Below are 27,699 nucleotides of genomic sequence, written 5' to 3'. Positions count from 1 at the left end.
GTCGGTTAAGTTGGGAAGTAATCCGTGTATCACACAATGTGAAAAGACTAAATAGGACAAACTCTTCCTTCATGAGCAGTCTCATTTTGCCTTTTCCAAGCTTCAACTAATTAATGACGGTGGAGTTTCTTTTTTTAATAAATAAATTTATCTCTTTTTTTTTTTTTTTTTTTTNATATGTATTTGACAGCATATCAACTTTATCACTACGAGATGAATTGTGGAATAGCATGATCATCATAGATCAATAGAGTTGAACTTTATTTTACTCAATCAATTTAATTAGACACTTGAAATCTAATTTTAATGTTCGAACTCCTTGAAAATATGAAAATTTTGTTGATAATAAAAAAAATTATAGAAATGTCATGTAAGAGAAGAAAATACAAAATTATCTACCGATTTCTTTAAAATTAGAAGATAAATTAAAAACTTTCAATTTTTACATAAATGTAATAAATTAACTTGAAAAATATTAAAACATGAGATTAAATTGATTTTTTTTTTTTTTTTTTTTTTTTTTTTTTTTTTTTTTTTTTTTTTTTTTTTTTNCTATGACTGTTTTTAAGGCGTCAATGATGCACAGTTCTCCTGTGCTACCATAAACAAAGTGAATATTCCGCGTTGGAACGATGTGAGAACTGGCATCATACGTATATGCAAAAACCTTACCGATTTATTATTATATACACATGGGAAACAAGACTGGAAATTATAGAAAGATTTCGCCTATCAACATCGGTAATCATCTACAAATTCATGGGGTCAAGATGAGTAGTCTCGTTAAGGACTCACATCATTAGCTATGAACAACAATATGTTAGAGGCGGGCACCGAATTACCAGTGTCAAATTTGAATCCTTGCACTCCTGTTTCCCATTTGTGGATTGTCTAATCAAAACCAGGGATGCCATGTCGGGTCCATCATGCACAAATTCTTTGGGTGCAATGCAGCATCAACCAGCTCTGACACACCCCTTTGTACCGACTGAGGCGGGTCCATGACATTCTCTTCCTGGATAAAGTATGGAAGGTCAAGAGCAATTGCAGATATTAAAAGACAAAAAGCAATATCATAAACTAAAATGACCTATAAATCCCCCAATATCATAGACTTGTTACTCATTAAGTAGAAAGTCTCACTGTGACTTCAAATTGAAGGAAAGAAAGTAAAGTGATCTGTAGTTATAAGTAAAGTGAAAGTGAATATTATCTTTTTTTTTAGCTTTTCATTTCAAATTTTCCATCGAAGTTTTTTAAATGTGTTTGCTAGGGAGAGATTTTCACATCCTTATAAAGAATGCTTCATTCCTCTCTCCAATCGATGTGGGATCTCACAATCCACCCATTTGGGGCCAGCATTCTCATTGGCACTTGTTCCCTTCCCCGATCGATGTGGGATCTCATAGTAGAACTCTAATCATACTCCAAAAAGAAGAGGAGGTTGGCAATAATAATAAGGGGTTGAGGTTAGAAAGCTTACTTCCTCGGAGAAATGTTGAGGTGCTATTCCATTAATCCGGTCAATGACGTTCTCAACATTGGTAGAGACTTTATGCTTGAAGTCAGCAGGGTTCATACCAGCACCTGTGATGGATGCTAAAGGCATACCGAGCGGTCTTCGCCAAGACCATGACAGTAGCTCGTCACGGAAGAACATAGCAAGTTGATACCACAAATGCTGAATTTGCTGATATTTTGAAAATCAAGGTTTTAAAATCGCATGTCACTAACCAACAATCATACAACACAGCTATAAGAAAGAAACTCCAAAAAAAAACTACCTTGGGTGAAACAACAGCCTGAGCAGCAGAACACATGGCAGAAACAATTAAACCTTCCACTCCAAAATGTGAGAAGAAGGTTTGCATGTTCCTGGTTAACCTGAAAGGCAGTGGTTCATTGAACTCGATCATACCATTTGCATCATATGCAGGGTGGAAATCTGTTTGGAAAATTTTCCCCGTGTTCTTAGCAAAATAAATCTTGTTGGGTGACCTTCCCCCAATTTGTAGCATGTAAGACATAAAACTCGAAAGGGCTAATTGGATGGCGAATTGCTTCTTAAAAGCCCACATGTGATTTCCACTGAGTAATGTCTTATACATATACTGTGAAAAAATGCCCTCGATTACAAGGTCTTTCGTTATAGCACCAAAAGCTTGGAGGCGAAGATCAACAACAGCTTCCGGCAATATTTGACCAGATATGGCTTGATTCAATTGCTCTTTGAAAAATGTAATTGGAAGATCTGCCTCTTGGTTGTTTCTGGCACAGTGATTTTCATACACCTCAAGAAAAGTGCTATACATCAAATCATCTTCCACCATGCGAACCTATACAAACCATAATCAGGAAGATATCCAACATCTAAAGTTAATAATTTGTGTGCAGACGCAGTCAGTCAGATGATTCCCAGCATTTAAGTTAATCAAACCCATATAAAAAGGATTCTAACCTGTGACCAAACAGGAATTATGATTGGAGTATGAATACACAAGTGGCGGCGTCTTGATTCCTTGTGCCTATCAAACATTTGATTCATAACTCGGAAGAGTTGCAAAATGCGCTCATCACTCCTAGCATTAGGGGTCAAGGAAGTTTGGACTATAAAATGACGCTGTGAACCGTCAGAACCAATTAAAGTCAAGCGTCTGAAACTACTCCCATGTCTTCGGACAATTGGAATGTCTGCTCCAACTCTGTCTAACTTCACTGTATGGTCAGGTGCAATTTCCTGTTAATGGTTACAGAATCTTGTCATCATGCATTAACAAAACTGAGACGCCAGCAGCCTCAAAGGTGTTCGTTTCTTCTACTTAGACTGTTCAATCGATTATTAAACATAAAAACAAACCCGCTTCCAATTTTTGTTTCTCGCATAAGACCTTCAAGAGCTATTGAATTCTACTATAACTTGCACTTAACACTGATTTAAACATTTGTTTAAGGCCTCGTCAAATATACCTGATCGGTGAAGTATTGTCCTGGTACCTCCACATCAACCACATGGAAGTCACGCAGCACCCGGCTTTCATCTTCTAATCTCAAGACTGCAGGAAACCTGTCCTCAACATTTCCTTGAAGAACATTTTTCCAGTGTTTCAATCTTGCAGTCAATTCCGACAGAGTTGCTGGGAAAGTGAAAGTGCTCTCTGGATCAAGATCACGCTCAAAATCTTGCTTGTACTCCCTCACAAAATCAACATGTTTATTAACCGCATCAGCTGAGAAGCAAGCCTTGCAAACTCCAGAGAGCTCTTTTTTAAGAGATTGAGGAACCTCAGCTGTTGTAGCAGTGGGATACTTGTAGCACCGATGGAGCAATGCATTAACCACAGCAAGAAGTCTCTCCTCTGGCAAAGTAACAAACCTCGAACCAATTTCCGTGAGTAGAATCTGCAAAAGGAAATATATGTTATATTCGTCATCATACACTAGGGCCAAGTCGAAATAAATGTAGGTATATAGAATTCGGAATTAATATGACATGACCGTACGATTTCTAGTATTAAAATTTGTGTGTTACCATTACCTCCTCACTTGAAGCTTAACAGTTTACTTGTTGAATACCATACACCAAACTAGAGCCTACTATGTGAGGAGGAGCTCATGAAAAGAAAAAGAAACCAAACATTCGAGTTAAGGAAAGCCTTTTTGCGACATCTTTGGATAAGGGGAGAGGCTAGCATTCCTCATCCTTCATTCCTCATCCTTTACTCCTCACGAGAAAAACTTATTATCCCCTTGCCACATCATCCTATCCATCACGATAAATTTTTTTAAAAAAAAATAATAAACACATCCTCCCATTCGCTCAAAGAAAAGTAAACCACGGATAATAACATTTAGAAATGCATTGAAAAAAAAAAATCCCTAGAGTGAGAATTCTTTAATAGAAGAATACGAGAGAGACATTACTTGCCATGGTCTTCATAATCCCTCACAGCAAGAGGAATAAAGAAGCACAAATATTTTAGTATTAAACAAATAAATGTTAATCACCATAACCGTCATCTTGACAAGGAGGAAAGTGGCAGACGGTATTAAGGAAAAAGTAAATATAAAAAGATAACCATTACCTCAAGTTCACTAGCCAAATTAGTGTGCTTGCCTCTGAGAGCCTCCATTATATCCTTTGCAGCATCAAATGCACTAGATGGAGAACCCACTAAGCCCAAGGCAGAACTGCGCCTTAATGCATTTTGAGTACCTTCATTGACATTGGAAGAAGGTTGCGGGAGAGATTGATCATTTCCAGCATGTGTGCTGCTGTCCACTCCAGTGGTCCTTTCAGGCTCTTGGCTGTGAGGATTACCACCATCATGAGATCCAATTCCAGTACCTGATTGAGTACCTTGGTGACCTTGATTATCAGTAGGGGTAGAACTGCCACCATGACCTCCTCTACAACCTCCATCAGTCAGGCCAAGAGAGCCAGCAGAAGCGATATTTTGCTGCATTCTTTGTTGAGCCATTGCCATCCTTCCCATCTCAGATCTATTTGCAACATCTCTCCTTTCAAGCAAATAAGTACGAAGCCAGTAATACAGTGCCTGAAATTTTACAGGTAATTATCGAATAATAGAAAATAAGTGTAAACAGAAATATTGTTATGAAAATACACAAGGTTCACCTGAGGATAAACATTCGCAATTTTTAAGAGAACAAGTTTACAGTGAGGTGCTTCAGTCCTTTGCAAGGAAAGTAAGAGTTGAGGAATCCAGGACAGCCAAACCCAATGTGGTATTTGATCCAAAAACTTATCAAATGCTCGACCCACAGGCTCATTAGGGGTATCGAAGCTGAGAAGATATAATACACGAGCTAGATGGTTTCTTGAGTTGGAAATGCCAAATTTAATGCCTTGAAGAAAGCAGCTAACAGCATATTCCAACCAAATCTCTTCGTGGGAGTCTTTGTGAGCCTAAAAGGGAATTTTCCAATGACGTTGAGATCACATCTCAAAAGCTGAAATACATGAAGAAAGAAGATATAAAAAATACCATGTCACAATAGTTCCCCCAGCTTATCCATCCCTTGGGCAAATTCTTGAAAAGAGTTATTGCATTGGAGTATGATTGATTGGCACCTTCTGAATCACTTAATTTCAACTGGAAATCTCCCTTGAGACGAAAAATTTCTGCTTTGTGTTTCACGGGAAAATACTCTAAATTAGTGCTATTGATCAAATTCAGGCCACTGGTGAGCTCTCCCTTCATCTCCAGGTAAGCCTTTGCCTGTTCTCTTATCTTCACAAAAGCCTCCTACAAACATGCAACAAATAAAATAACATGAATGAACAAATGGAGCTGATGCACCTTGCCATATCAAGAAAAAGTGATCTCAGTCACCTCTAGGATTTTGAACTACTAGTTTGATGTGCAATCTATTGATGCAAAGTTACACTTGCAACTAACCTAACAAAGTTACACTTGCAACTAACCTAAAAAGCAATCTGTAGGTGATATATGTAGTTTTAGAAGATCACTAAAAAGCAGTCCTAATATATGATATAAACTAATATCAAGCTCCAACTAAAAGTATATGATATGAACGTCTCAATTGTTCCATAATACCTGCACTTCCATTGTCGAATGACCATACATCTTATCAAGTATTGTTACACAAACATCATAAAGTCCTTGTTTACGAGCAATATGAGCAAGCTTATTGACATTCCATGCTTTGTCACGAAAACCAAGGTGATGAAGTTGCGAATTTGTTGAGCCAAAATCCTTAAATGCATCAATTACAGCATTATACATCTCATTCCTCCATTGCAGTAAATCACACCAAACAGTCATACTATCCCATTCATTTGGAATTCGCAGTTTCCAAGTCTCAAGGATATCCTTTAGATCCGCATAGAGATTTGAAGGCACGCCAACAACAGAACTTCCAGAAAGTTTGCTTCCATTGGCTATGTCAACAAGAATTCTCGATGATTCCTGCACTTCAACCAGCTGCTGGAATTGTTGCAAAAGTGGAATCCTGGCATGAACTGACATTTCAGGTAATTGCCACCATTGTTCTAAAGAAAGATCAACTCCTTTTCCCACTATAACTTCCGCATCTGCTACACCATTTGTACTCCTATCATGAAGTTTAAAATATGCTTGAATTAAACAAATTTTTGGTGTTTCTTCTACTTGAGCTTTTGGTATAACGTGCTCTTTCATGTATGCCCAATCAGGCATTTTCCATAGACTGTCGAGCAGTATTTCATAATTATCAATGCTCTTCCCAAAGTCCACCAAAGCTTCCCATTGACTAAGTTGACTAGCACAGCAAAGCCATTGTTCTTCCCAAAGACACATCTCAGCCTTTGGTACAGTGTTATTATATGTACCTTGGGTCGCTTTAACCATTGATTGATAAAAAAGGCTTTGAGCACGCTGCCAGTAACCATGCTGAACTAGTGAAAGTCCAGCTTTAGTTTCTGCAGTGTTTGCCTTTCTCTTCCAAAGTCCACACCTCATATCTTCCTCATTGAGTAAGCGGTATAGATCCGCTAGAGACTCGGCACATTTTGTCTCATTCATGAACAACATAACATGACTTTCAAGAAGAGCCAGTGCTATATGCCATGCATTGTAAGTCTTGCCAATATATTTAATGAGCTCACTCGGCATCCGAGGCTGGGGATGACTTAGCTGGAGCCCTTCTAGAAGTGCCTGTACAACATTTGGTCTCTTTGATTGCTGTTTCTTGTGATAATCCTTTGACAGGAGGCCAATCATTGGTTTGGCCAGTGCCACCTGCTCTTCCTTTTGCAATGTTAGCCAGACAATAGGGAAAACCAAAACCCATAGATGGTACGCAACATTTGCATCATTATGGGCCAATTCTCTCAATGGAATAATAAGATCAGCCACCTATACAGAGAATAAAACGTGTTAAACTTCACCTCTGCATGAGAAAAGACGGAGACAAGAATGAGTGATAGAATGATAATCAGTTCCTGTGAGCAAAGCATTCAACTACCTGAAGTTTACTCATCCGATTTAGATATTGTGCATGCTTAAGAACAAAGGAATCAAATGTTAAAGGGGCATCCTCAGGACCCTCTTGAGCATCAATAACCGGGTGCTGGACTGCAGAGAAATCTGCAACATGACCAGATACCAGAAGAGGTGGTAACCTTGCAGAGTTCGGGGCGAGGGTTATAGGTTTATCCTCAACTAAAACTGCCAAAAGGAAATCGAGGCCCTGTTTGAGCCAGAATACATCGCTTAAAGCTTCCCAGTCCTGTATCTGGATGATGTATTGCAGCCTTGTAAACAAAGTTTTCCCAAGAGATTCATGATATAGGGAGAAAAATTTCTTCCTAATTTCAGGATCTCTTGCCCTCAGACCCAGCATGAACTGGCGTTCAACCTTCTGAAAGACTTCTTGACGCAGAGACGAGGGATATCTAGAAAACACAAAAAAAATATGTATATATTGTTATAACTTTTTCCAAGCACATGGAAAGTTCAAAAAGTAGCACTCACTTATTTGAATCAGCACAAATTTGGTAAAGGAGCTGCAGATATTTTCCATCCCACTCTTCTGCAGCACTGGAAGAGAAGTTTTGCTTATCCACTTGTGATAGCTTCTGAAGAAAAGAGACAATGTCCTTAGGAGCAAGAAAAGAACTAGAGGAGACAGATGTCCCCATTTTACTGAAGTCGTCCTCAATCCACCCTTTTATCACATCAAGTATGCAGAGCAACACACTGGCATCAGTGCCTTTTTCTGACAACAGTGATGTCATGATTTGAGTTACAGAACGCTTGCACTCAGGAACAAGCATGACTCTTTCATTAATGAGCTTCAAAACAGATTTCAAATTGGAGATGACTGTTCCAACATCAGCACTTTGATGAGAAGAAGTTACTGCAGAATCAGGATCCATCCTTTGACCCTAATGATGATGACGACGATAAACTTTTCAGCATAACCAATTGTGTTAATAAAGTGTATGTAATATAGAAATGAAGTTTAGATGATAGGTTTGAAGATAATTGAAAATATGCAATCAAATAACACCAAAACGATAAGCTCAACATATTTATAGACTTCTTAAAAGAAATATCTCTATTTCACAAAAAGGACATGTAGTGGAACAATGGCTAGGAGCCATCCATCCAAGATATTAAAGAAGATACAGAGGGCTCTCCAACCAGTAAATTATAATAGAATACGTTAATCATAATTACAGAAGTAAACAACATTTACAGTGACAAAACGGGAGTTAATGAAGAGAGACTCAAAAGTTTTTTAGCATGCAATGCTAATTTACATTGAAATTCTGACTTCAACAAAGAAGATTCATTTTGCTTCAAACGCTAGAGATTTAATTATGTATAAACTTTATTTATTTTTACCATTATGTTAGTTGCCTAAAGTAAATCGGCCCTCTTTATCCAAAAGACTCGTTCGACCAAAACCTCAGGTTGAGGACCAACGTGAGTTATAAAAATAAGACTGAACAACGTTTTCACCAAAGAGACTACAGATGTTATCTTATTTCTCTCAAAATTTTCATATTTATAATATTAATGGAAGTATCCCACGGAAGTCCAATTGAATACTCCAACTCGTGCTTCTAAATGATTCAGCCTAAAAAATGGTAAACGAAAAAAATCATGTTTTGTATGAGGAATGCATGTTGTACAAAGACCAAGACACGGCAGCAGCACACAACAAAAAATTTATTCTTTTGAACAAGAAATGAAACTTTTCATTGAACTAATGGTAAGAGACAAATGCACGGCAAAAAAATTTATTCAGTACCAGAACATTAGTTGATTGCAAATTATAATAGCAAGATATCCAGTTAAACTCCATTTAATGCTCCAAGTGAGGCAACATCACGCATGAAGAAAACATATTCAATGTGAGACCAGGAATTTTTAGAGTGGAAAGATAAAAACGCTGAAGAAGACAAGGAACGTTTTGTTATCAGAGAATGACAAGTGATGATTCCATACTTGTCTCAAATGAGAACCTGCTGATGATCCCATATCTCGTGCCAAGCGCTGAAGAATGCGTCCCAGGTTATATGGATCAATTAGGTTCTTCTGCACCTCTGTCAAAGTTTTAATTACAAGCAGGACAAAGCTAATGGAAGAAACAGTGTTATCCTCAGATGAAGTCTGAGGAACAGTTAAACTGTTGATGTGATTTTTTATTAGCTCGTCAACTTTTTGATACAGTAACTTCACATCGGGTGGTGTTGTGACCCCTTCCAAAGGATAAGCCACAAATACCATCCTTAGCAGGGAGCATAATGATTTCCCAGCATCTAACATCTTGTGCTTAAAACAGGGTTCTAGAATCTGTCCAAAAGATGAGACATGGTTTTAATTGAATTAAAGTAAATGCTACGTTCTTAGGATAAAATAGGGCTCAGCAACATACTTGAGATATCTGATTGATATTATTTCTGACAAACAGGTGCGGCTGCTTCTCTAAAACTTTGTTCATTACATCCAAGCCCTGTGCAAGAGCAGTGGAAGGGTCCTTGGACTGAGATGGCTGGATGCTACTGAGCAACTTCTCCAGATAATTGAATTTGACATTAGCATTTGGCCACACCTCCAGGGCCTGTGACAGAAGCTCTAATGCTTGCTTATACATGGCGGTTGCCTCTTTGTCCTTCGGCTCTATAACCAACGCAACCTTTATCCATAAAAGTATAACTGTTAAAAAGCCTAATACAGAGATTAAAACGTGAGAATCAATTCAAAACAAGATAATGATGCACCACAAAGATGATATTTCCACAATATTCTGCAAATGTAACGTTATGGTTTCAGTTGTTCGACATCTTTTACTTGTATAAAGTATTGCATCAAATCAAATGGCCGATAGCTTGAATACTGGTTGATGAAAAAATGGTATCGCACTACTCACCCAACCAATCAAAATAATGGACCTAACGAGAGCAACTGAACATTACTTTTCAAAGAGAAGAATGAAGAAAAATAGAAGGGTATACGATACATGCACTCAAGGGAGATAATAAAAGAAAAGGTTAATTTTTTTTTTTAACAAGAAACAAAGTTTTCAGTGTAGTAATCTAAACTATCGAGGCAATAGATGGATGACTAATTATGCAATCAAGCAAATCCATAGTTACAATGACAATAATTGAAAAGCGGCACCAGTGAACTAACGATACATGAAAGAACAAAATAAAATTTGTGCATACCCTTATAAGAAAATTTATAATCATTTCCTCCATTGCAGCATTTGGTTTAAATTCTTCATCAGGTTGTGTTGTTGACCCGGGGTTCTCTATATTTGGCATTGATGATGCACCACCAGGAGACATGACGCAGGGAGATTGAAGACCAGGTTCAACCTTGACCCGCTTGGTTGAATCTTCGGGGAATGTAGAACCATCAACCAAACGCTTGGGATCAGCACCTGGAGGACATGAAGTCATTCCATCATTGCTGTGGCCAGGGGCGTCACTTTCAGTTACATGCTTCATTTCATTTTGCCTTTGACGTTCCCAACCAACCACCAATCCAGAAAGATCAATTGCAAGTCTTCTATTTTCTGCTGTAGTATTATAAGGCAATCCTAGACGACTGAGAGAATTCACCATCTGTGGAACGAATTGAGCTCTGCAACTGTAGAAGAGATCTGAATGTCTCACAATGAGTTGGAAAATGTGAATCAAATTAGGAATTGAGTGGCCCTCCTCGACCAGTATTTTTTTGGTATATCTAATCCAAATTGGCATTCGAGAATCACCAAGAGGCAATCTTCGTGGAAGGGCTGGCATAAGTATATCAAGAGCCTGCTTGACCAACATTTTATTCTCTGGTTGACAAGTTCTAAGAAGTGCTACAAAAACCTGCATCCACATCAGAGTTAGGATATTTTGCCAGGAACAATTCCATAGTGTCATAGTAGCTATGGTTGTACAGCCTCTTTTATTTTATCAAGTAAAAAGTTTGTTTCTTGTCCAAAAAAATATTTCCTTATTTCTGTAAAATTTCCCTGTACAACTTTTAAGAAAGTCTCCTTTTTTTCAGTTTCCTGCTCAGGTCATACAATTTGCGTAAAAGATAAACGAAAAACAACCATCTCTACAATACATAATAAATACCTGAAGAATAATTTTTTCAGGTGCTTGATAAGCCTCCAAGAAATGGCAGACATTAACAAAGGCCCACTGCTTACTGGCACTATCTTCCCTTTTTAGATGATTCCAACCAAACTTGATTAGTTCTTTCCTATGATGGACCAAGTCGCTCTGAAGATACTTGAGAAGTAAGGTTGCAAGCTGTAAAAGTTCAATTCTCAAGGGCTCATCGTACTCAGCTGACACCTAGAAAAGAAGTTCAGATATTTAAGAAAACTAGGAAAAAGAACCGTTTCAGGTAGATAACAATAAATAGCAAAATCACCTCTTCTGGAGGATCAAGAAGTTTTTCGACAATTGTTTTAATTATAGATTGATCTACAACCTCCCAACTTTGCCCATTTTGGAAGGCATGAGCAAGCATAGGAAGAATTAGCATTTGCATTACAATCACCAAATGATCATGACCAAGTTGTTTCGATTGAAACAGGTTCAGAAAATGTAATAGAAGTGCTTTCTTCATGTTCGGTTGATATCCTTCAGCAACCTAAGAGACAGAGTAATCATTTCATGTACCAATTTTTTAAAAAAATAATAATAATAAAATAAGAAAAGACCATCAAATAGTCATTTCCATACAACAGAAAATATGTGGTGGACAGTCATATTAGTAATCTTCACAAAGAAAACTTAAGAATGAGGTTACCTCAATGATATAAAACTCCTTCAGAAATGTGTAGTCGATTCGAGTGTGAAACAAAAAGATGGAAAGTATGTCAAAGAGCACATTCACTTCTGCTTTTTCATGTCGCAAATAATTAAGGAAGCATTTAACTAGCCACTTGCTTTCTTTCACCTACATCATAATGTTCCGATCATTTAAGTAAATCAGAGTAGAAAAGCATCAAATAAACATTGTAAATCTCATTTAATAATTGATGAAGTGAAGCATCTTCCAACTGACCCACTCAAGATGGAAAAGAAATAGAAGAAAAAAATCATATGTTAGAGATTGATGGAACAAATTCAAAATAAAGGTAGGAAATGGAATAAGAGGAAAATGAAGAAATTTATTTGATATGGTAAATAAAGCAGAAGCGGCTTCTTTAACCCACTCCAAAGAGAGGAAGAAATGAAAACCGACTTTTGGCTTGAAAAGCCGTTCTGAACAGAATATATATATATATATATATATATATATATATTTCTGAAGTAGGTCCAGCTAAAACAATAGAGAAAATATTGCTAATAATACTATTTTCAAGTGGATAATGAGTAAACTTTGTATGACCCAATGGACGAAAAAAAACGAAAATATTTACAAGATAATGTTAAATCAAATATTAACACATGCACTACACGCAATCAAGGTCTTAATAGTTTGAGATAACTGTAAGACGTAAATGAAAGAAAATAAGGTTTGTATCAACTAATCCCGCATGTAAATGTATTGAATCATTCTAAGCCAACAAACAAGATATAAGTCCACAGCTTAAATGTTAAATAACATCAGAAAAGTAAAAATAATAAAAATAGGCAGGCATAGTTAATTCCCTAAATTCAGACATCCATCGGAAATGCAGCAGTTTGTAATCTTACTTGCACTAGGTTTAGCTCTTGCTCATTGTGCAGTCGAGATATTCTAGCAGGTGACTTCCAAACAAGTACAAGAGTATCAAAAACTACACGATTGCTCTGTAGCCAACCAGGCATCAATTTCACCAAAGTTTTAATAAGTGCAAGACCATGAAAATAAGCATCAGATACTACACTTGAGGGAGATGGTGGTGGATCGGGGGCATCAGAAGGAGTTACAAGGCCTTCATCACCTGATAAAGGAGCAGGTGGGGTTGATGAACCGGGAGTTAAAGCAGCTTCAGATTTAGGTACAAATTCAGGAAACGCACTAGCAAGTATCTTTTGTGGTGATTTTGCAAGTTCTTCTCTCAGAGATTGGCCAGAATCTGATCGTATAATGTACATAAACCTGAAAGCTTAACTAAAATCAGAACAAGCAAATAGTGACATGATTATTACATCTTTGGTAAGGTTTTCTTTGATTGACAACTGAGAAAAACTCCACAAACAAACCAACTATCCAAAACTTACCGTCTGAAGTATTTTGGTTCACTAAGATGAGCAAGGAAGTAATCAACAGCAAGCGGTGCATATCGGTTCAAAAATTTAATTAGTGGAACACGGTAAGGACTATTGACTTCACTATACACTTGTCCAGGGGGAAGAGCTCCTTCCAAATCAATAGTCAATGTTACTAGTTCATCAAGAAACTTGGATGCAGCCGTGGGAAGCAGATGAAAAAGTTCAATGATAGCTGAAAGGAGAAAATACAAACATTAGATAATCAGCAACCCATGCCGGGAAATTAATGTAACTCCACAAGACAAAAGTAAGAACGGAGAAATTCAGCTTTTAACCCTTGTACCCACCTCAGTAGGTCAATTTTAGCCCTGAAGTTTTAGTTTTATCAAATTAAAACGTGAACTATTTAAAGCGGAAAAATTAATCACTCCCTTGATTGAATTGTCATTTTTTTCCAAGAATTTCTTCTCTTCCTTTATCAAAATTTGTGCCTAGTTGTTGCCCTCTCGTAGCTCAACGAGGGAATTTTTGTAGGTTTTAATTTTTTTAATTGAATTGGATGCTCATTAGTTGGGTTTGAACTTTGGACATTTTTCTCTGGAGTTGTACTTTTTATGAGTTTGATTTTATTGTAAGTTTGAATTATAGTTGGTTTTTTTCCTCTTAAAATTACCTGCTGCAATTTTTGGTTCTTCGCCTGCCTTCCATGCTTTCTGACTTTGTGCAAGCTTTTCTGGCTCCAACCATTTGTTGAGGTGCTCTAACAGCTTGCCACCCAATGTAACGTTAAACCAACTGGCCAAAAGTTCAAGAAGGCGAGCCAGACCTTGAAGAAGAGGCAGGCTAAGATTTTTGGTGTGTGCCAAGTTTACCAGAATAGGTCTGAGGCTACCTTGCAGCAGATCTTTGGGCATCCTTTGCTGATTAATAACCTATACAGAAACGAGGGGTAAATCCTAAAACAAAATAAACACAAACACACAACCCATAAAAAATAACACCTTATAAGGTCTAACTTAGACCCTATTGTATTAAATTCCATTCACCTAATCATTTTTCTTATGCAACTGTCTAAGCCACTAACTTATACATACTGCAATTAAGCTCCCAAGATTGCAATCTAACCCAACAACATATGCATTAAAATTTTAAAATAAAAATAAATAAAATTAAACTAATATTTTTATAAAAATAATTAATCACATTTGATTTCTCATCAGAAGTCCTCACTTACTAATCGTATTCGGCAAAATATATAAAATTAAAACTTTTAATGTTAATATTAAAAAATAAAATAAAAAAGGATATTACCATAAGCATAATATTACTGGGCCAAGATGGGAATTAGTGAAATTCTTACCTAAAATTGAGATTAGACCTCACTTGTATTTATTGAAAATTTGAAATTACCTACACAAAATAATGATGACAGAAAATAAACCATATTGACAATAAAACCAGTAAAAAACTAAACCTGTCTTAACCCTTCCTTTGCAACAGCAACTACTTCTGGAGTCCGACATGTCAATGACTTGAAAAACATTGAGATGATTTTTGCACGCAATTCAGAATGATTGGGAGTTTTAAAGTCCGCCCATGCCATGGTGGTACACAATAACTCAATGCAAGCTTTTCGGAGCTTGTTCAATGATGTCGCTATTTTTGGGTTCATAAACTTTACAGCCCATATAGTTTCATCTGCCTCAGCTATTTGCAACGCTTCTTGCAGAAAGTTAACCAACTCCTGAGTCAACTTTAGAAGAGGCGGCCTTAGTGCCAAGCAGAAATTCAGGGCTGTAACAGCTCCAACCTGTAGATCAGAGCAGGTTAACATAGAAACAACGTAAACTATTTAAATAACACGCAGTTCAAGACCTGTTGATCAATAGTCTTCAACCGAAGTGGTCGCAATAAGAGAGGTTGAAGCAAAGGTTGATACAGAGGTTCAAGCAACTCAGACACCTCACTACCAGTCCTACTGGCCAAAAGAGCTAAGCATGACTGCACATTCTTTCTGACAATAGTTGATGAATTGGGATTAAACAACTCAGAAGCAAGGACATCTACTACACCTTGAAAGCTTTGTTTTCGTGGTTCACTGTTTGCTTCATCCACATTATTCACAACTCGAAGAACCTGATTAAGTACTTGGCTAGTCTCCTCTTGCTCCTTACTAGCATAAATGGGTAGCCTTTTCAGAACATATACCAGGGCCCGTACAATTTTTACTTGAAAATGGTAAAGAGTTTCAAGAGTAACCCTTCCAACTACAGCACCAAGTCCCATTACACCCCCCATTTGGGCTTGCCACGTTCTGCCATAACAACAATGCAAAAGCTGCGGCAAAAGTTGCTCAAAAACTGGAATGCGGGCACTTGGAGGTGGTGAATATACTGGGCTCATGGGGCTGGAAACATTCATTGGGGTGCCAGGCCCTCTAGTCATTATTACATCAGTTTGTTTTCCACGAGCAAGGAAAAGAAGCATTTCAGAGAACAAATTTAGAGCATTCAGAGCAGCTTTTGCATGGAGCCTGTTTTCATCTGCTAGCACCTCAACTAAAGCATCCAAAAAAATGAGAGGGTCCAACTCTTTGAGGTTACAACAGGCACCACTTTTTAATCTGGAATTAGCATTAACATTTGAAGGAGGCAAAGTACTTCCAAGTGAGGCAGATGAAACTGGAGTATTATTTAGAGAAGAATAGATATGGAAAAGTATAGCAAAATGGTGGCATACATTAAGAACAAAATCATCCTTCGGTTCATGGAGATCCTCCTCTGAACCAGCAGCAATAATGGTCATCAATAGAAGTTTGAAAACAGATTTCTCAGCCATAAGTTGGGTTTTTGTCTTCACGCCTAAATCAGCCTGCAAAAAAATCCCTCTTATTAGAGCAATGGCAGATATTACAGTAATTGGATTTAGGAATTCATACCCATTTAGGTAGCACAAGTAATGTGACAAAACAAAGAAGAAGAAAAAAGATGTAGAAAAAGATCAATGCTGACAATCAGAATGAGAATATTAACACCAGAAAGATATCAAATTAAAATCAGACACCATCTTTATTTCAAATGAGATAACGGGTAGGACAAGAATATTAACAATCAGAAAGAATGATGTCCCTTAGCATTCAATTAAGACACAGTCATCTGCACTAAAGCAGAGAGAATCTACGACCAGCAGAGACCTCTTCAATAAGAAGGCTGGGAAATAAGAAAAACTCTGCTATTGACCAAAAAAGGCCATAAAGTTCATTAGCAGGTGACAGCCAATAAAAGAAATAAAACCACACCCAATATCAAATTTCCCTCGACTGTTTCTTTTCTACTAAGAAAGTTTTCCTATTTCTTTCTATCCAAATCTCCCAGAAAACAGCTACAAGATAGACTAACTTACAAGCTGGAGACTAGTACTTCAGCCAAGATCAGATGGTAACACGGAAAACTACTTCTGGGGTGTTCCATAAAAACTTTGTACTGCAAAGCACTCCGCAATCTTCCTAGTGAAAATGCAATGCTTAAAAGGATCTTAAACTCTTTTCCCGTTCGTAAAACACACCTTCAGGAATTAAGGCTTGAGCAGGATGAGTTTTTTTGAACTTTCTCATTGGTTTTTCATCTCATTAGTTTTTGATACACCAATAAATTGGTGACCAAACAAAGAATTAAAGATCTTATAGGCACTTTAGCTTTCAAAATAGGTAACCGAACTGTACAGGGAGGACCTCCGTTCCTGGCAGCAAAGAAAAAAAAAATAGAATTTGTAGAAGTGACCAGAAGGATTAAGCTTTCATTGTCTTGGATGGCATTGGCTGAGTAATCGTATAATATGTCCTTTCGCTCCTCAACTCAAGTAACTCCTTCACAGATTGTTTATGGTCAGACCACCACCTCCTTTATTATATCTATGTCAGTTCTTATTAACGAACCTCCTCCTTCAATGAGTTTTCGGCTGAATGTGGAGCAATTTTGGATAATAAAGGAACCTCTTTTTATGTCAAATCACACTTACATTTTAACGTGCAATACAAAGAAGAAGAAGCCAAAGATGAAGAAAAAGAAACCCACAACATAGAAATGTGTACAATTGAACAAAACTCCCAAAACTATGATTTCTTTAAGACCAATGTTTTAGCATAGACTGTTTTCCTTGACTGTTTTATTTTCAAAAGATAGCCACCAAGATTCAATATGGAATAATATAAATGTTAGGCTGTATTGGTTTTTCTTCAATATTGCACAACATTTGGAATTGAGTAATTGAAAATTCTGTGTTTATAACAAATCCAAGAACCACCATTTAATTTCAAAGAAAGAACCTCAGGAAATCGGTCCTCTATTTGACATGTTAGTGAGGCAATCACAATAAATTCAAAAAGGCAGCAAAGAATGTCAGAAAAAATAAGCAACATTGTGAAGTATTTATAAAATTGAATATAGCGCAAAGGATACAAAAAGGCTTTCCATCAAAAAGCAGAGCCATGTTAGAGAGATAGAAGCAACACAATCTTAAGAAAGCCAACCTTTGCCTCTGGGGTCTCAGACCTCCGCCAAGAGGAATCAACAGAAGAGGCTAGCAAAGTTGACAATTGTCTGGGCGTATAGCCATCATGAGCCACATTTCCAGGCAAATTCAACTGAGATGACAGGCAGACACGAAGAAATTTCAAAGCTTGTTTCCTGTAGAATGAATCAACACCACCGGTTTTGTTCATCACAGCTGATACAGCAAGATTAATGCATCTATCCAATGGCACCAAAAAGGGAGTAGATGGCTCAAAGGTAAGAATTAAACGAAGCCCATGTTCCGGGTTCTCCTTGCACTCTAGAGCAAGTGGCTCCTTGAGAAAGCGTCTATTACGACCACCTAACTTTCCAAGAACTTGCAATGCTTTTGCACCCCAAGAATAGGGCATTGGCCTCAAATGAGACCATAAGGCTAAAATCACTTCAGACATCACATTAGCCATACAAGGTTCTAGGAAATCAGGGTTTAAACTATCAACCCAGAACTCAAGTGTTCGTAAACCCAGACTAACTAAGTCATCACTTCCTTTTAGACACAAAACAAGAGGCTTCATTAAACGAGGAAGGTAAGGCAATAATGAGCTTAACCGTGCAGGCAATGTGAGGCATAATTCCAACAACAGATCCCTCATATCTTCCCCAGTTGGACCATTAAGCATGGTCAGTAACATGTTAAGGCAAGGCTGTAGCAAAGAAATCAGATCACGTAGTAAAAGTTCAAATTTACACCCTGCTAATGCCCGAAACATTATGCGAAGAAGTTGCATGTACCCAAGAGGCCTTTCAACTTCTGTAGCACTTTTAACACAAACTTCCACTATGACAGTCACATGAGGCTGTAAAATACGCTCAAAATCTGCAGGTGCTTTAGCAACAGCACCAAAGACAAAACGAAAGAGTTGCAAGACCAATTTAGCCCCTGGTGAATCTGGGTTCTTCAACACATCAAGTTTGCTGGTGACAAGAAAATTAACCAAAACATCCGCAAAAGGTCTATATACTTTAGGTGTTTGCAAAAATGTGGAAAACAGATGGACCAGCTGTGTGTTGGAGATCATGCACTCAAAAACTTCAGGCATGCACAATGAAAATATGTCCATCAGATCCCGTGGTTCCATAACAGTAAGTATCTGGGAGAACAGATGAAGCATTTCTACTTCTTCGTCCTTTTCCTTAAATAGTGTTAAGCAATGAACACCACTTTTCAGAACACCAGAGGCTTTGCACACCTACCCAGACCAAAATTATGGTTAGGTTTTAATCAAGCCAACTAAATAGCGCACACACATTCATCGTCAATTATATCATACCTCGTCCTCTCTCATTCCCTTAAATGCTTGAGGTGTTGCCAAATTTGATGTTGGTGTAACAAGCATCTGCGGATGTGTTCCATTTGGAGTTGGAGAAACCTTAAACAATAAATCCACAGATTACATAACATAACCAAGTTACGAACAAGCAGTCAAACTGAAACCATCATTTTTAGTATTAGTGAAACACCTGACAACGGGGTAAATGTGCATGAGTGATGCTCCAAATGATAGTTTTCATTCCTAACAGAAAACAGAGCCAAAATTTATAAAATAAAATAAAAATAAAAAGCTCCAACAATAAAGTACCCAGAAGAACAACATACAGAATTCACAAACTAATTCAAACAAAGCAATTACGAAAGAGAATTTATTACCCATGATTAACGTCTTAATCAAATGCTTACAGTCATTGACTTCCTTAGAATGCTCCACAGGGATCTGCAAATTTAAAACTGCCTGCAAGAACATGGTAGAGAACGGACCAAATAATATACAGATGAATGCTGGAGAAAAGATAAGGAAGTATCGGAATATCAATCAAGAACATGCTGCATTGTGTAAATAGTAGAACTAATAATATTTCCAGAAGTTTGTAGACGACAAAAGTTTACTCAATTAGCAGACCAACACCATTGAACACCACTTTTGAAAAATGTTTCATTTTAATTCATAAGAAGTGGTCAAGATAAATCCATCTTCAGCTCATGCTTCTATTTCATCGACCAGTCTATTAGAAAAGTACAATGTATTGCCTTTCATTTTAAGTAGGACTACATGCCTACTATCTCACAGGGAAAAAAATAAATATGAGCTTTTTCCAGTGACAATAATACAAAATAAAATTAAAAGATAGAGACTATGCTCAAAACAATCCCGAACATGAGTATCAAAAGAAATTTACAGCAAAACAAAAAGGCAGTCCAGTTAAGTTGTAAAAGCAACCTGCACAGGGAGCTCAAGCTTGGACCTCAAATTTGCACGATCTTTTCCCTCCTCACCTTCCTCCAATAACTATGAAGTATGAAAAGAACTCAATATTAACAACAATTCATAGCTTTTCAAGTTATTAAGACAGAAGTAGAAGAGGGGGGAGTATGTCAATATGGTAATTGTGGTACCTGAGGAATGGTGTGCTTGAATGTACTAAATTTCCCAACAAAAGCATCCAAAATACGCCCCTATACATGAGATGCTTGTCATATTAAACATAAAATTCACTGCTTATGTCTTGCTAATTGAGAATACAATTAAGAAACATATTCTTATGTCAGACCAAGAGAATTCGTGATTCATCCATAGACGTTTGGTCAACACCTTTCTCAAAGATTGGCTCCACCTATATCCAAAATCCACTTTATTCAAGAAGGTCAAAGAATGGGAAATAGGAAGAAGTTAAAAACATTGGAAGTAAGCAGTTAGAAAAGGTACCAAGTTCAGCATCAACCGTGCACAAGTAGTATGAATGCTAAGTGATAGTGAGGCATCATGCATGTTACTTGAGAACAAGTAGATAATCTGTGACAGCTGTGAACATCATATAGCATTTATCAAATGATGAACTGTAACAGAGTGCTGCAGAAACCAAGGTAAGAAAAAAGTGACGTGAAAAGTATCAGACAGCCCCTGAAGCCCAAAAGGGGAACAAGATAGATTGAAACAAAACTACTAAACAATTACTTTCCTTTTGAATTTCATTCCCTTTAAAATATTCTTTTCAGTTTTCTCGTCACTCGTGATTGGTAGCATCAGACTTTTTCATAAACTCGTCGCTTGTGATTGGTACCAAACTTTTTTATAAACTCATGCCTCCAATTCCAATTTCCAAGTGACTTCTCCAAGAAGTCAACCCCATCTTCCGGTAATGTCATTTGAAATTCAGGACAGCAAAACAAGTATAGTAGCATAAACTTAGTGGAAAAATTATAAATGAAAACTTTCCGTTCTTAAGGTTCAGGACAAAACTGTCAAGAAAATTCATATCCATAGATATTGTCATTCTAAAATAGATTTTAGCGACCCACCTCAAAATTGTAGGAACACAAAAGTTAACAAATAAGACAAACTCAGAAACTTCCTGCATTAGCACTCAAATTGCACAATGAAGATACCTGAGATAGGGAAAGATCCCCCCTGACATGATGCACAATTTCGGCTAGTAAACTATAGGCTAATGGTCTTAACGTCTCGTAGCATGCCCGACCAGTTCCAACTAGAGCCCTGAAAGTGTGAAAAAAATACAACAACAACGTATCAGTATGAATAACAGCAAAGCTCCGCATTAGGATGTACATGGGTAGTATATTACTTCTCTTCCAACAGTGTATCTATCAATGGAAATAAGCCCCTCTTATACTCTGTTCCAAGAACATGTTTCAGGGCTACTAATAATTCCTGCATTGAACAACTTTAAGCTTAGTTCTCAGATTTTCCTTTCAACCAAACTGACCAAGTAGGAAAAGAAACCCATGATAATAAATGACAAAAGTTCTCACTTTTCGAATTGACACGGAATCTGAACATGTAACCAGCAAATTCACAATACTCTTGCAAATACTTTCTTCATGTGGCTGGATATAATCAGCCGAACTCCTCAGCAGATATGTTAAAAACGAAACAGTCTGCAATCACAAAGGCAAAAGATAAGTAGATTGTTAAATGTTACTTTACTTCCTGATTGACTACTGCGGTTAACGTACAGCCTAATTGACTACTGTGGTTAGTGGTCACTTTACACGATTGACTAATCATGTGCACAGCATAACTTATGGTAAAAGAAAAATATACAACTCTAGACCAAAATTATTTAATGGAATATCAGTACAGAGAATCCCTAATAGCAGCAGGCTCTATCTGATTGTCAAAAACATATAAATCCACGGGTCTTCCTTGCAACAAAAGGCTTTGGCTCAAAATAGAGGGTAGATAAAAGGTAGCATCTCTTCCACAAACTTCTCCACCATCATCAATGGAAGACCGAGAAGGAAAATCTATGCCACACTCAACTTCCTCTTTTCTTTTCTTTTCATAATGGTAATGGATTGTTTTAGTAGCTTACTTACGAAGGTATAATACGAAGGGCAGATAAAAGGGTTTCCATGTTGGTAACTAAGGCTTAACTATTAACCACCTGCAATTTGTGGGTGGCACGATTCTCTTCTACAATTTGCCATATGCTCCCCCACAAACAACATGTTTGAGAGGGTGAAAACCTTCCAAAGATTTTCAAGACAAAACATCAACCTCCAAAAAAACAGATATCAGGAGCATCAATGTTAGCACAGATTATATCAAGGACTTCGCCAACAAATACAGCTGTAAAAATGGTGACTAGCCGAATATGTATCTAGGATTGCCCCCAACTCGAAATTCTTATCTTTCTCCTTCTAGAAGACCATTATTGAAATATCTCGTTGGTAGCAAAGGAAGAGCAATCTCGGGGACAAAAATGTAAAAAATGATGGCTAAATGAGGGCGACATGAACTCCAAATTTTAACATCGTATCATGGCTTCAAAGAAACGAAAGAGTGCCATCATGGAAATTCTATCGATACAAGGAAAAATTTTCAGTAAATAAAGATGAAATTGTATCAGAATTTGTATCCTTTTACACGTCCTTATATACAAAGGACGACACCCTCACTGAATTTCTCCACGATCTTGACCGGAGCCCAATTGACAAACAGCAAGCAGCCTCCCTTGAGGTTGCTTTCACCAAAGAAGAGGTAGGGAACGTAATACAATTCCTAGGCTCCGACAAAAGTCCAAGATGGGATGGTTTTGCCTCAAAAAAAAAAAATTTAATGTAGGAACATTTTGCAGGCCCATATCGTGAAAGTGTTCCAAGATTTTTTTTTTTTTTTTTCAAAATGGAATTATTAACAACAACCTACATGAAACATGCATTTGTTTGATCTCAAAGAAATAGATGTCTGCATTGTCACAAACTTTCGCCCCGTCTTACGACCGGACACTACAAAATCATAGCATGGGTGCTACCAGAGCGTCTTAAAAGGGTCCTACCTTTCCCGATTACTGGGCAACAAACAACTTTTGTGGAAGGAAGGTGTATCCTCGAAACACCGCTCATGGAAAATGAACTTATAGATCAATGGAAAAGAAAGAAACAAAAAGGAGTCGTCGTCAAGCTTGACTTGAAAAGGCCTTCAACAAGGTCGATTGGACTTTTCTCGAAAATATTCTAGTAGCAAAAGGCTTTGGCTCAAAATGGCGAAGGCGGATAATAGATTTTATTTCACTCACAAACTTCTCCATCATCATCAATTGAAGACCGAGAGGGAAGATCCACGCCCCACAAGGTCTTCAAAAATAGGATCCTTATCCCTATTCCTTTTCATAATGGTAATGGATTGCCTAAGTTGCTTACTCACCAAGGACGAATACGAAGGGCACATAAAGAGCTTTTAGGTTGGAAATGAAAGCATAAGCATCAACCATCTCAGTTTGCAGATGATAAAATCATCTTCTTTGATTTGCCAAATGTCTTCTCCACAAAAAACATGATCGAGGCGATAAAAACCTTTGAAAGTTTCTAAGGACAAAATATCAATATCCAAAAAACAGAGAATATGGGCATCAATGTTAGCACAAAGATTACTGAAGACCTAGCCAACCGATGTGGTTGTAAAGGGTGAATGCCCGAATATGTACCTAGGATCACCCTTAAATGGGAACCACAAATCCTTCTCATTTTGGAAGACCGTTATTGAAAAAATAGAAAGAAGATTATCCACATGGTCATCATGTTATACTTCTAAAGGCGGAAGGCTCACCCACATACAAACCACATTGTCCAACCTCCCCACTTACTACATGTCTCTCTTTTACATGCCACGAACAGTGACTAAGGATATAGAAAGATTATTCAAAGACTACTTGTGGAAAGATGGCCCACACCTTGTATGGTGCAATATCATAAACCTCCCGGTACATAAGGGAGGACATGGTCTATTTTCGATAAAGTAGAAGAACAAACCTCTTCTCACCAAATGGATATGGAGATATAATCGCAAAGAAAACGCCTTGTGGAGAAAATTTATAAAGGCCAAATATACTCCTACAACATATACAAATTGACCCTCTCCATCTTCCGCAAAAAGACCATGGAAGTACATAAAAAGAAAACACCAAAACCTCATCACCAACCGAATTTGCCATAGGGTTGGTGATGGAGGAATCACATCTTTCCGGACCAATCCCTGGATTGAAAACCCCATGCTATCCTTACGGTATCCACTTCTATATAGACTTTCTCATAGCAAAACAACCACAATCCAAGAAATATGGAATGATGTCAACAAATTCTAGGACTTGAAGCTTGGTAGGAACCTAAGGGTTAACGAAGTTACAGAATGGGCTGAATTAAGCCTCAACCTCACCTCAATTGTATTGTTTAAAGAAGCAGACTCATTGATATGACTTCCTAATGCTAACAGGGTCTTCTACAAAATTTTGATAATGGACCTAAGGAAAAAAATGTATGAAGCAATAAGCCCCACACTAACAAAGACAATATGGAAAGGAAATCACCCTAAAAAGTTGAAGTTCTTCTTTTGGGAAATAACGCATAAAACAATTAGCAAAAGTAAAAATCTACGTAAAAAAGAATGTTCTATAGGACTCTATTTCTAAGTTGGTGCCCACTATGCAAGAAATACAGCGAATCACAAAACCACTTATGGATTTCTTTTGGACTCTATGGAAAGAAAGAAATCAAAGAGTCTTCACGAAAAAAGCCCAGACTTATACTAAGCTCTTCAACATTGTTGTTTGAGAAGGTTTTTTTGTAAACATCATGGATAACATATCCTTATCTCTTATAAAAAAAAAAATGAAGACCTTTCTTGAAAAATTCGAAAGGAGGTTATCAACATGGTCCTCAAGATACACATCCAAAGGCGGCAAGCTCACTCTAATACAAGTCACATTATCCAACCTTCCTACTTACTATATATTTCTATTAGAAATGCCTTACAAAGTGGCTACAAAAATAGAAAGATTGTTCAGAAACTATCTATAGAAAGATGTCCACAAGCTCACTCTAATACAAGTCACATTATCCAACCTTCCTACTTACTATATATTTCTATTAGAAATGCCTTACAAAGTGGCTACAAAAATAGAAAGATTGTTCAGAAACTATCTATAGAAAGATGTCCACAAGCTCACTCTAATACAAGTCACATTATCCAACCTTCCTACTTACTATATATTTCTATTAGAAATGCCTTACAAAGTGGCTACAAAAATAGAAAGATTGTTCAGAAACTATCTATAGAAAGATGTCCACAAGCTCACTCTAATACAAGTCACATTATCCAACCTTCCTACTTACTATATATTTCTATTAGAAATTCCTTACAAAGTGGCTACAAAAATAGAAAGATTGTTCAGAAACTATCTATGGAAAAATGTCCACATCTTGTCCGACGAAATACCATAAACCTCCTAACTTAAAGGGAGGTCTTGGGATTATATTTGATGAAAGAGAATAACAAAGCCCTGTTTGCCAAATGGAGCTGGAGAAATTACCACGAATGTATCGCCTTGTAGAGAAATCTTACAAAGGTTAAATACGCTCCCACGTCATGCACAAATCGATAACCCCCACCAATTGTTTTTAAAAATAAAAATAAAAAGTTGAAGAAGAATATCCAATCAGCGTACCTTAACTTGCGCACCCTTCAGTTCAATGAAATGATTCTTCAAAAAGGGAGGAACCTTTTCAGGTCCTGGAACAGAAATAGCAGAAACCATCAGAGGCAGCAAGAGAGGGATATTTGTTTGAACAAGACGACTATACAGCTGGAAAAGAAACATCACGACCAGTGGACTCTCTGTTACTATCTTAAATGAACGGGTACTGGGATTAAGCTGCATAGTCCCTGTGCATCCGGCAGTCATTGACTGGTCCGATGTAGTGGATACATCCGTGGGCTTTAGATCTTCGACACCGGTAGCTGGATTTTCAAAAAAATGGTTTACGGTCAACTTAAAGTTCTGGTAAATTTTGCACACGAAATCAAGGAATGGCTGCACTTCATGTTCTAGAGTCGGTCTAAAATTTCTGAGGAGATCGAAGATTATGCGGATACAAATTAAGCCGTTCTCCTCGTTATCTGTGGTAAGCACTTGCATGGCAACCTTTAACATATCCTGCACGAAGGGTCTTAAAACTTCACTGTGAGGAAGACGATTAAGGATCTCCACCACAATGTTCCGAAGTTTATTCTCGAGATTATCAGTAAATTGAGGACTTGTAATCTGAAGTAGGATAACAGAGAACGCTCGAAAGTAGCATTTCAGAAAATTCAAGTACTCGGGAGTGTGAGCAATCTCCAGGCTATCTCGAACCTCCGTTGCCATCTGAAGCCTTGTCTGAATACCTGCTCAAGATTACATTTCAGAACAAAACAAAAATAACAAAAAAAAAAACGGTACGGGTAAGAGTAAGCATAGCTCAGTTTGATCGACAAGAAACAGAAAGAAAATATGATAACGATATGGAAATTGGTGCAAAAACCGAGCACGTTGCATCTCCATGGCATAATTTAAGCGATTTTCGAAGTGAAATACTAAAACAAATTAGATAAACGTGATAAGCAACAACAAATTCAAGATCAAATTACCTAGTTTCTTAGAACTAATGCTCGCAAAGACAAATGCGTTCACGCCCGATCAAAGAAAAGAGAGATAGATAGATAGAGATAAAGAGAGCGTACTGAGTTCAGGCTCAACGAGGTGGCGAGAATGTTGCTCGAGGTTCTGAATGGGACTCATGACGTTCTTGAAATAGCGAAGAACACGACGAGAAGAAGCTCGGCAATTGTAGGACGTTAAACGGCTAAATATCCAGAGCGTGAGGCAGTTCCAGCAGCTTCTTCTTCTTCTTCATACTCCTACTGTGCTTTGAAGCGCCTTCATCGATCAGTATTAACAAGAAAGAACGGAATCGTACGACTCCAGTACCAGAATTGTGCGGTGAATTCGATTACCTCTCCGGTGCTTAAAGGCTCGATGATCTTGTTCCGCGAAAATTGCCAACAATCCCAGTCGAATTTCTATTTCCCGGGTAGACTTGGGGATCGTCCGCAAAGGCAATCAAGCATAAACCATCGCGGGAGAAGCAAGCCAGTCTTTGTAGACTTATGATTGGACTGGAACCGACTGGGCTACTCGGCCCATTGGCTCACATTTCGGCCGTCCTCTGCATGTGTTCGTATAATACGTCCATTTTTGTTCCCGCCCCGACCTCACCAAATTCTTGTATAGTTCATTATATATAAAATTAGGTTCAAAACAAATTTAGTATTTTATTTATATTTTCTTTCTTTACCTACTCCTTAGTAAATAATAAATCTTTTATATTATATAAATGTATGTATTATAATATTTAAATTTGAATTTTTATAAATTATATTAAATTATTTTTAATTCTCAAATGTTACTAACTTTATTATAAATGTCTTACCTTCGTTTAAATTAAATAAATTTTTGCAACTACATTAAAACTATACGAATTTAGCTACTTCAATTCAAATTTAATTTATTAAATAGATTTTTACTTAATATATATATATGTGTTTTTATTTTATTTTATAATTACTTGATGTAAATATTAATTAAATATTTATTAAAAAAATTAAATTA

The 27,699-nt window shown here is 37.2% G+C and overlaps 1 protein-coding gene across 1 annotated transcript; it reads right to left on the bottom strand.

Moving 5' to 3' along the window:
* Positions 1-635: 635 nt before the first annotated feature.
* On the bottom strand, positions 636-27,222 carry LOC111781324 (transformation/transcription domain-associated protein-like). Its single transcript, XM_023661854.1, has 35 exons — positions 26,772-27,222; positions 25,717-26,435; positions 21,524-21,649; positions 21,337-21,422; positions 21,140-21,248; positions 20,460-20,555; positions 20,305-20,367; positions 20,150-20,209; positions 19,974-20,042; positions 19,406-19,487; positions 19,219-19,271; positions 19,029-19,127; positions 17,715-18,947; positions 15,062-16,057; positions 14,661-14,996; positions 13,860-14,118; positions 13,196-13,418; positions 12,686-13,073; positions 11,793-11,942; positions 11,412-11,633; positions 11,111-11,332; positions 10,202-10,855; positions 9,409-9,669; positions 8,979-9,326; positions 7,497-7,909; positions 6,988-7,417; positions 5,580-6,878; positions 5,007-5,267; positions 4,637-4,927; positions 4,083-4,556; positions 2,968-3,399; positions 2,459-2,737; positions 1,785-2,336; positions 1,484-1,690; positions 636-1,015 (listed from the first exon to the last, which is right to left on the bottom strand). Exons 1-35 carry the CDS (start codon positions 26,827-26,829, stop codon positions 896-898), a joined length of 11,670 nt encoding a protein of 3,889 aa, XP_023517622.1. The 5' UTR covers positions 26,830-27,222; the 3' UTR covers positions 636-895.
* Between the last annotated feature and the right edge of the window lie 477 nt (positions 27,223-27,699).

The sequence above is a fragment of the Cucurbita pepo genome, chromosome LG19 (assembly GCF_002806865.2).
Source record: "Cucurbita pepo subsp. pepo cultivar mu-cu-16 chromosome LG19, ASM280686v2, whole genome shotgun sequence".
NCBI classification, from domain to species: domain Eukaryota; kingdom Viridiplantae; phylum Streptophyta; class Magnoliopsida; order Cucurbitales; family Cucurbitaceae; genus Cucurbita; species Cucurbita pepo.
This window is presented reverse-complemented; position numbering and strand designations above follow the sequence as displayed.